This window comes from Acyrthosiphon pisum, chromosome A2 (genome assembly GCF_005508785.2).
Source record: "Acyrthosiphon pisum isolate AL4f chromosome A2, pea_aphid_22Mar2018_4r6ur, whole genome shotgun sequence".
Lineage (NCBI taxonomy): Eukaryota > Metazoa > Arthropoda > Insecta > Hemiptera > Aphididae > Acyrthosiphon > Acyrthosiphon pisum.
The window spans coordinates 83,850,855-83,861,089 of record NC_042495.1 but is presented as its reverse complement, the minus strand read 5'-3'; the positions used below and the strand labels follow the sequence as shown (position 1 = coordinate 83,861,089).

At 29.6% G+C, this 10,235-nt stretch overlaps 1 protein-coding gene across 3 annotated transcripts; it reads left to right on the top strand.

Moving 5' to 3' along the window:
• Positions 1 to 2,455: 2,455 nt before the first annotated feature.
• On the top strand, positions 2,456 to 6,827 carry LOC107884527. Of its 3 annotated transcripts, XM_029490595.1 has the most exons (7): positions 3,395 to 3,714; positions 4,085 to 4,307; positions 4,465 to 5,174; positions 5,255 to 5,459; positions 5,522 to 5,718; positions 5,786 to 5,913; positions 6,513 to 6,827. In XM_029490595.1, exons 3-6 carry the CDS (start codon positions 5,108 to 5,110, stop codon positions 5,818 to 5,820), a joined length of 504 nt encoding a protein of 167 aa, XP_029346455.1. In that variant the 5' UTR covers positions 3,395 to 3,714; positions 4,085 to 4,307; positions 4,465 to 5,107; the 3' UTR covers positions 5,821 to 5,913; positions 6,513 to 6,827. The 3 variants fall into 3 exon arrangements, with proteins under 3 accessions (XP_029346456.1, XP_029346455.1, XP_016662312.1); XM_029490596.1 differs by lacking the exons at positions 4,465 to 5,174; positions 5,255 to 5,459; positions 5,522 to 5,718; positions 5,786 to 5,913; positions 6,513 to 6,827 and adding exons at positions 2,456 to 2,645; positions 2,744 to 2,869; positions 2,948 to 3,076 and having other exon boundaries at positions 3,166 to 3,427; positions 3,545 to 3,714; positions 4,085 to 4,452; XM_016806823.2 differs by lacking the exon at positions 3,395 to 3,714 and having other exon boundaries at positions 3,912 to 4,307.
• The last annotated feature ends 3,408 nt before the right edge of the window (positions 6,828 to 10,235 follow it).

Genomic DNA, 10,235 nt, shown 5'->3' with positions numbered 1-10,235 from the left:
TATTATTCAACATTTTTTCTGGCAAAATTGTTACTCGACAGTGCCTTAAACTATCTAGCTTAGTTTTGAATTTCACTCGGTAATCCTTCCACCACAAAATTAAAAAAAAAGTAAAATTTGTTCTAGAAAAGCCATCAACAGGTCAGTCGCCAATATCTAAGTTCGAAAAAAAAAACATTTTCCAAATTGTTTTTATCAACGTAAAAATCGCTATTTAAATAAATAATATTATAATGCAGATTGAGGTGTAAAAATAAGGTCTTTCCTTTTAAAAATCGAAGTTACATAAATGTCTTATTAAAAACTGTTAATTTGAATTCCTTAATAATTTTCTATTATATATATTTTTTTCCTTTAAAAATAAAAAATTCTGAGTAATTTTCAAAAACGTGGTAAAAACTAAAAAATTAAGGAAAAAAGGTGGGTAAGTGGATGTCTCTCTGCTGTACAGTAGGTCACAAGTGGATCACTGTACAATTGATGGTATTAAAAACGATTCTGAGCGGTGATGGCTTGTCAATTGTTAGTGTGGATATTTTATATTATATTTAAATTGTTATTACTTATTATTAAAACGGTAGCTGGCAAGTTTTCAATCCTTAGCTATAAAAGTTAAACATTTTATACAGTTTTTACTAAAAATTCGTTTTAAAATTTAAAAATTGATAAATGTTGTCAAAAATTGAACTTTAAATGCTTATGAAAAAAAATTGTGCCTATGTATTTTTACACTGCTATTTGAGCAATATATCAGGAGCCTTTTGATAAATGTCTACGCTTTTTGGCCCAACAAATAAAATTTTGTTAAAATGTATATATAAAATACATTTTTTTTTATTTTAAATTGCCCGTCAACAACTCAAAACAGGTCAAAATATTTTGAAAATGTTATCAAGTATAGGAATTCATAAAATAAACATATAATCTAAATTTCAAGAATCTACGGTCGCGGTAGTTCGTTTTTGAATTACAACAAAATAAGAAAATCGCTACATGAGAAGTAGAGTGAATTTCAATGTTGTAAAAAATAACCGTAGATTCATAAATTGTCTTACCGAATATTGGCAAAATATTTTGATTCTTTTTGAACTATTGATAGCTTTATAAGCAATTTCTTTTAATTGCTGTCGGTAAAAATTTTTTTTTGGTAGGGCAATGAACTTGAAAATGTAATAGGTACAGTTTCGCATAAGTTATTAATTATAGTGAAATTAAAAAAAAGTTGAGCGTAAGTCCACAATAATTTTTTACGACTGTCTGAAGTTAGAATTTTGACGAAATTCATCAGTCTCGAAAATGTGCAAATTACTTTTTAGTTATAAATTAATAAAACATTTTCAAATATAAGTGATGAAAAGAAAATGAAAAGAAAATTACGAAAAACTGTAAATTATATTGTAGTTAAAAATGTATAAAATGATAATTTTTTTAATTAAAGATTGAAAAATTAAAATAGTTTTTCATAAGTAGTTGATATTGTAACCCAAAAAAATAAATACCTGTAATAAAAGGTTAACTGGCAATGCACTGCTTGCACTTCGCCGTTACAAAAAAATGAAAAGGTAAGTTCGTGTCTTCCTAGTCATTTAATTTTTTAAAAGTTTATTTTTTTAGCTTATAATTATTATTTGGGGGGACGGAGTGGCAGAGCGAATAGCGACGCACACCGACGCTAGTTCGAACCTGGCCGTGGGTGGCATTTTTCTTCGGGAAAATCAAGGCGTCCGGATAAAAGTGCCACCATCCCCCCCCCGGGCATGGCAGATACCTACAACGGGTGCCCACTAAAAAATCTACCAAACCAAAAACACACCTACAATTTCTACCCTACAAAAAAAAAAAATATTATTTATATGATATTATAATCATTACAAAATACTGTCTGGGATAACTAATCATTATTATTTATTATCGGGATTAAACTGTTTTATTTTAGTAGATCATCGGAGGGATGCATGTATTGGTTTTAAAATTATGTGTTTTTTTTAATTTTAAATTTTTTATTTCTGTGTGTCATCACGTTTTAGGACAATAAAAATGCTTAGATTTTCTTTAACAGTATCTTTTGCTTTTCTGATAGGAAAGTGAATCTAGTTGGTACTTTGTGGGGTCAAAATTAAAAATTTCCCAGTAGTTTTCAAAAGTGATGACGTGAAAAGCAAAAGAAAAATTAAAGAAAAACTGGAATTTTTACGCAAAATCTGTTTTCGAGAAAATCGATTTTGGTTTTTAGTGCAACTCTAAAACAAATGACCGTACATGAAATTTTGACTGAATGTTTATATTAGCATTTTCTATACACCATAACATTTTCCAAATATTTTGACTTATTTTGAGCTGTTTTCAGAAATTTTTAAAATTTAATAGAAGGCTCCTAGTATATTGTTTCAAATATCAAATTAAAAAATTAAAAATCCATAGTCACAATTTTTTTTTATAACTATCTAAAGTTCAAATATTGACAAAAAACGTAAAAATGACAAAAATTTGCAAATTATTTTGAGTTAGAAATTCATGAAAAATTTTCTTTTTAAATCTACATTCATGTATATATAAAGTGCTATTCAAAAAAGGTTAGACGAGACTTCCTAGGAATACGGATCGACTTCAGTTATAAATGCTTCAACACCTGCAATAGTGCCTAGGTAAATTGTTTTAAAATGTTTTCTACATTTTAATATTTTAAAATTAAGATCATTGTGTTAATATACTTTTATAATATTCTTAATCGTTTTAATAATAGGGTTGAAGTTTTTATTAGCGACATTGATATGACTGGGATAAATGCATTAGATTGTACCAATGAAAATATTGAATTGCATGAACTACCAAATGTCATTGAGACAAAAGTTGATGAATCATTATTGAAGTATTTTAATACCTACTTTAAAATCTAGATAATTGTGTTAATATACTTTTATAATATTCTTAATTGTTTTAATAAAAGGGTTGGTTTTTTTACAAGTGACATTGATATGACTAGAAGAAGCTCATTAGATCGTACCGATGAAAATAATATAGAATTGCATGAATTAGCAAGTGTCAATGAGATAAAAGTTGATGAATCGTTATTGAAGTATGTTTATTTGTACCCAATTATAAGTTATAACATTTTAGAGTATATATATAGGTGTATATAAGTTAATTTTAATTTCACTATTACAGTATATCTAATGAAATAGATGGTCATAGGATTGTTGATGTAGCTCATATATTTTTCCAAATCCAAAATATTAAACATGACGGTGGATTTGGCTGTAATTTTATAGATATGAATTTTGTACGTGAAGTTCGTTCAGGATTCTATTCAGATTTTGTTTTTGAATGTAAAATGTGCGGTATTGAAAAAAAATTAGTTCTTCGAAAAACAGCCCAAAAAATAATTGGTCTATAAACAAAGCTGCAGTAAAAAGTACTATCGCTGTCGGTAAGTAAACACATATTATAACTTGTTTGATACATTTTCTTGCGCCAAGTTGAATAAAGACTAATTTCGTGACCATTATAAGTCTATAGAAGTCAATGTCGATCTGTTGATTTTTAGGAATTGGTTATACGCAGTTATCTGAGTTTTTGCTGGATTAGAAGTGCCCTCAATATCTGCTAATACATATCAAATGATTCAAACAAATTTACAGAAAGAAATTCAAAATACAGCTTGGATTGAGATGAAAAAAGCCGGCGAAGAGGAGAAAAAATTAGCATTAGAATCCGGTAACGTTGATAAAGACGGAATTCCGTTAGTCACTGTTGTGGCAGACGGACATTTATTTTAATAAAAGCAAAAAAAAAAGTTTGAAACAAAAACAAAAAATCCAAAAAAAAAAACGTTTTAAACATGTAAAAAAAATATCTTTAAAAAACTTTTAAAAAGCCGTTTTTTGTTTTCTTTTGTTTATTAAAAAACACGTTTTTTCTAACCCTGATACAGTAATTGTATGTACGTAGGTACAAAAGAATTATTTACACAGGTTAATATAATACATTTTGTTTATAGTCTCATTACTCTATACATTTTTTTGTGAGGGGGGATTTGGATATTATAAAAAATATTTTTATTTTATTACATTTTTTTTTATTTTAGGTGAGTATAATTGGTTATAAAACCAAAAAAGTTTTATTTGCTGGTATCCGAAATCGATATTGCGTGACGTGTGAGAGAGCGTCTCATAAAAACATCGATGCGCCTATACATGCATGTTTTTTGAACTGGAAAAGGGAGCCACAAGTATTGAAGCTGACGCTATTGCCGAAGGATTTTAAAAAAGTGTTGAAATGCATGGTGTTAAATATTTCAAACTGATTCGGTAATAATTTCTTTTTTTATTTGTTAAAATAATAATTAAAATCTATACATAATTTGTACACTAAGTAATTTTCGGTAATTACTAATATTTATATTTGTTTTTTAAAGAAGTGAAATAAAATTATTCGATTATACAATATAATTAATTTGTGACTTAGGCGTTGGTGATAGTAGCATAACGAAACGTTTAAATGATATACTTCCATACGGCCATGCACTAAGAGTAGAAAAAATTGAATGTCGGAATCATTTACTAAGGAATTATTCCAAAAAAATGTCGGCCTTAAGTAAACGAACTGATATGCCAATTGATACCAGGAAAAAAATATCCAAAAATATTCTTAGGCTAAGAACCGATATCACTTGTGCTATAAAATATCGAAAATCACAAAATGCACAACTATTTCAAAAGATATCAGATAAAGTTGAGTTGAAAAACGAGCATTATTTCAAGTACCATAAATTAACAATGTATTTATTTTATTTTAGCACTTCGATTTGATATAATTAATGCACCAAACCGTCGGTTATTCAATAACCACGATAAGTGTTCTTCTTATTTTTGTAAAGAAAGAAAATATCGCTATAAAAACGCAAAATATTTTGTCGGTAGTAAATATAAAAAAATATCAGATAAAATAAATATTATTGTTTCTCGTCTAACTAAAAGTGCAAATAGTTTGTTTATTAGATAATAATATTTGCGAACAATTTAATAGCGTAATAAATAAATTTTTGGGGAGTAAACGTATACATTTTACGCAAAAAAGTTCATATACAACTCGGGTTCAGGCAGCAGTAATGAGTTTCAATTCGAAAGAGTACTTATTACGTACAATTAAAAAACACGTAGCACAGACTAGCCCAGGTATTTATAAAATTATTTAAAGTTTATAATTTTGTACTAATAATCAATCCTTCAAAAACATAAAATGTTCTTATTTGTAGGATTAATAGGAAAATATTTTTTGAAACGAACGTTGGATAAACGTAATTTATGCCAAAAAATACGACGAACAATAAAAAAAATTCCTAAAATAAGTAGCAAAACATCAGGATGGGCTGATAAAGATTATGGAAATGCTGAACCGTTGGACAATGTAAGAAACATAAGCAATGCCGACTTAATTAAAGAAATGGATACATTTGTGAAGTAATTCATAAAACAATTAATATTTATAAATGAAGATGATACTAAACATGTTTTAATCATAGAACACTGAATGAAGTTAATCGGACACAGATAGAAATTGAAACTCGAGATCAAGCAGCTAGCGAAACATGGAGACTTGAAAGATTGTCCAGACTTACTGTAAATAATTTTGGTCGGATTTGTAAGATGCGACAAACTACAAGCTGTAAAAATATTATAATACTATATATTCAATTTTGTACAATACCTTTAATAGCAAGTAAGTTATTAATACAATACATTTTTTTAAATTTATATAATTTAACATATCACAATATTTTTAATAGATCAGTACAGTATGGTAGGAATATGGAAAACATAGCAAAAAAACATTTTGAGCAGTTATATGGTATTCATGTCAATGCATGTGGTTTGTGTATATATAAAGATTATCCATACCTCGCTGTGAGTCCTGGTAAGTCAATTTATCAATTTGATTAAAATCAATTTATAATAAATTAACGGAAATGGTAATTCACTCTATTATTTAGATGATATAACCGATAATAATAAAGTTGTAGAAATTAAAGCACCTTATGCAACGAAAGACACTTTGAATATACATGAAGCTGTCGAAAGTTGTAAAGTTAGTAGAATCTCAGTAAATAAATCTATTAAATTTCTATATTATTTTGGTATTATAATATAATGTATTTATATAGATCAAATATTGTACCATTGAAAATGGTAAACTTAAATTAAAAAGAACACATGATTACTTTTATCAAATTCAGGGGCAACTTCACATAACACAGAGTGATATGTGTTATTTTATAATATATACGCCCCAATAGATATCAGTTCAGGAAATTTATTACAAAAAAAAAACAAAAAAATTGTATAATGTTAATTATAATTAGCTCAGTTATAATTTAACAATATTCTGTTATAATATTGTTTGCGAGTGAAATTAGTTCTATAACATAATATAATACAATACATGGAAATAATACATAAATATACGCACACATGTAATATATATATAACTATTTGCATATAAATATTTTGTTTCAGATTTTATTTACAGTGTCTACTACCAGAAATAGTTGATCAGCTCTATAAATATCGTCTGATGGTATCTGACATACGAGAGCCGGAAAAAAATGTTATAACAAAATCAGCTAAAATAAAATTGTTTTAAATTTGTTATTATTTATTAATGATCAGTTAATTTTTATTCCCTTACTATTTATATAAGTATTATGCTAATGAACTATGTTAAATATATTAAAATAATATTATTATTATGTTAATAAGTAAAAACGTTGTATGGAGGTATCAATACGACTTATTCTGGTTTATGAGAAAATTATTCATCGGTCGTGATAACAAAAGTAATACATAATAATAGTTATAAAAATTGAACATTTAAATTTTTAAATTTTAATAATTCATAATTTTCGAGATTTTGATCAATTTTGTCAAAATTCAAACTTTAAATGCTTATAAAAAAGAAATTGTGCCCATGTAACTAAATTTAATATTTTTCAACTGCTATAGCATATATATTGTAACAATATATCAGTAGCCTTGTATTAAATTTTCACGCTTTTTGGCCAAACAAATAAAATTCAATTGATGTTTATAGAAAAAAAACTAATAAAATTGAAATTTGAAATTGTCCGTAAACAGCTCAAAATTAGTCAAAATATAGTTATACTAAAAGTAAAAACTAAGAGAAAATCGATTTTGCGTATATTATAATATATTAGGTATAGATTATACATACTACCAACATATTATTATTTAAAAAAATATTCGTAATTACTAATTACTTATTATCATATTTTAATATAACATTAACAGTTGAACGTTGAACGTAAAAGATAAATCACGGGAAATTAATATTAATTTAATTAAGCTGTATTAATTTTATTTACCATTTATTAGATTTTACTATAAGTATTATATTTGAATAAGTAATAATTCAATAAATACATATCAAGCTATGTTATAATACAGTTTCTATGATCTATGTATCGGGATATAAATTTAGGTAAGGAGTATCTTAAATTATAATCGGTAGTTCATATAGGTACGCGAGGATATTGAAAATATTACGGCGGCATTTGCGTATAATGAATTTTATAATGATACAATTCGTACTGGACGAACGTTCATAGAAAGGCTACAGCCCATTTGCGCCCCGAGGGATGGGGACAGATGCGCCCGAAAGATAAGGTACTACCTGCCGATTTATAGCCCATATGCGCCCATTTCACATACAGTGTTGCCATTGTGATTCACAAAATGGATGATTTATATCTTGATAGATACTTGGATGAAGGGAGCTGCAGCCGATGAAAAAAAATTGACTTTTAGACCAATAAGCTAGACAAAACTGGAACAATTTGGTTTGACAGATTTTAATTTTGAAAACAGATTATGATCGACGAGTTTACTAGGGAATGATCGAGGCGGTTTTAAATATTTTTTTTTCACTGTGATATTTTCACCGTATATTTTGGTTGGCCTATAAATAAACAAAGTATACAAGTCGGTTAAAGACTTGTCCGACGGAAAAAACATAGTTGGACACGAAAAGTTGGCCGACTGGACAACGTGCAAATCAAACGTAGCGGTAACCGCTCAAACGCCGCAACAAAACATGAGATGGACGATTCGCTTCGTCCGTCTCCAAAGTGTGGTGCGTTTTTTAGATTTGGCCGCTGCCCGGCTTGCGTCGCTGTCACCGCGGCCGCTGTCACCGGTATCCGGTTCCAGTTCTGCCTGGCCGGAACGCGCCGCTGGAACAGTTGACAGTTCTGGCACGGTCTCATCTCGTCTTGTCCGGTCATCTGATGGCGGTGGGACTTCCGGAGCCTCGACAACGTTGCCCGGGACGAGCACAAGGGGACGGTCGACGGACACTGACGGTCCAGCGTGGTGTGGTGGCAGTGGGATTTTCCGGTAAATAGGGACAGCCGGCTGTAGGTCGACCAGATCGAGGCCCATCGACTCGGCGTCAGACGGCTCACGGTTGCTCTCTGCCTCCGGCTGTCCCGCCGCGGCGTTGTCGTCTGATTCAGCATATTTTGGTCCTTGTCAAAGTACGGTGACGTTTGCAGGCGTGGACTGCAGGTGGCTAATCACGGATGGTCCGGTCACGTTTGGCTCGGACCGGTATCGGCAGCTAATCGAGGATGGTCCGGTGACATACCGACTAAGCTGCAACAGCGTCCGTTCAGGAACGTGGAAACTTGCCGCGCGCAATTCGGCAAATACGATTTGCATCACTTCTGTCTCGGTCGACTGCAAGTTAACGGATTGGACTGCGCGATTCATCATGATCATACGAGAATATAATATTATATAGCTATAAGTCAAACACGACAACTGGTCAGTGTTGGGTAAATTACTTTTAAAAAGTAATGGAGTTACGTTACTCGTTACTTCACATATTTTTATTTAAATTACATTTGCGTTACCTAAAATTATTTTTATCACGTTACGTTACTTTTTCATAAATAAAGTAGTGCGTGGTAGTGCGTTACAAATAACGTTACTTTTTTTTTTAATCTCTGATAACAGTTATCATTTTTTTTGAACCATATTCAATTCATAATATGATATATTTTACAATATATTTTAGACCTACTACCTAGTGATACTTAGTGTACAAAGTGTACAACATTTAAAATAATATGTAAATGTACAATTATCATTCATCTCACCTATTAATTATTATTTATTATATGGCTATAGTAAAGTAGGTACCTATATAGTTAAATTTAATTGTATACATTTAAACTCAAACTACACATGTCTCTAATACTAAATATAACAATAAGGCAAGTTATTTTCTAATAAACAAGTGAAACTAAATGATACAGTGTAATTGGTAATCGTATGGTATTCCTATGGTATTCGTAAATCGTATTAATATAATATGTATAATATTTATACTATAGGTATGTCTATATAGTATATAGTATTAATTGGAAATGGTGACTGCAGTCTGGTAAGGTATTGACATCGAGGTAGCCGGTCATAGGCGCACATAGGGGGGTGCTTGGGGGTGCTTAGCACCCCTACGTTTCAAACTAGCACCCCCAATTCATTTCAGTATTTCACCAATCATTTTTAAATTATTGTGGTTTATTGGTTCGGAATTTTTTTTTCCATGCCAATTAATGATAACTGTTCACGACTTCACGATTAAAACAGTATTGTGTGAATGCAAATTTCAGTGTTTCAGCTTTTGTCAATATGCAGCAATGATATTATTATAGAAAATTATACTATCTTAGGGATTACGGTTGGGTACGAAATCTTCTATTTATAACTTTGGTTATTACTTGATTTTTACTAATATATTTATTTAATCTGCGGGCTACGCTGAATTGAATAAATTCGGAATGACAAATATTATTAAGAGGATGCTACACACGCATGTGTGGTCTCAACATAGTAAAAATGGTTTTGCGTGGATAAGAACCACTATGGCTAAACTTATAGTTCATGTTACGCAACCAAATGTTCCTACTAGGAAGAAGAGAACATAGACTGTGCAACAGTGTTTTTAATTTTTCGATATCACAAATACGAAAAAAGTTCTCATAGTTTAAAAATAAAAGTAGTACAGTAAAATGGGGTAACTTTGATAATTGTTTACTGTTTTATGACAATTTCATTTTTTATTATATGGATAACTTCTGTAGTGTTAACGATAAAACTCTCAAAATGAAATATTAGTTACAACTAGTTCAATATTTTAACGTTTTAATTTTTTAAATT

Excerpts from the sequence above, each read along its gene's own strand:
- LOC107884527 (XM_029490595.1), top strand. The coding sequence starts at position 5,108 with ATGAGTTTCAATTCGAAAGAGTACTTATTACGTACAATTAAAAAACAC. Across the intron at positions 5,460-5,521 it reads GAAATGGATACATTTGTGAA|AACACTGAATGAAGTTAATC; the intron begins GTAATTCATAAA and ends TTTTAATCATAG. Across the intron at positions 5,719-5,785 it reads TACAATACCTTTAATAGCAA|ATCAGTACAGTATGGTAGGA; the intron begins GTAAGTTATTAA and ends TATTTTTAATAG.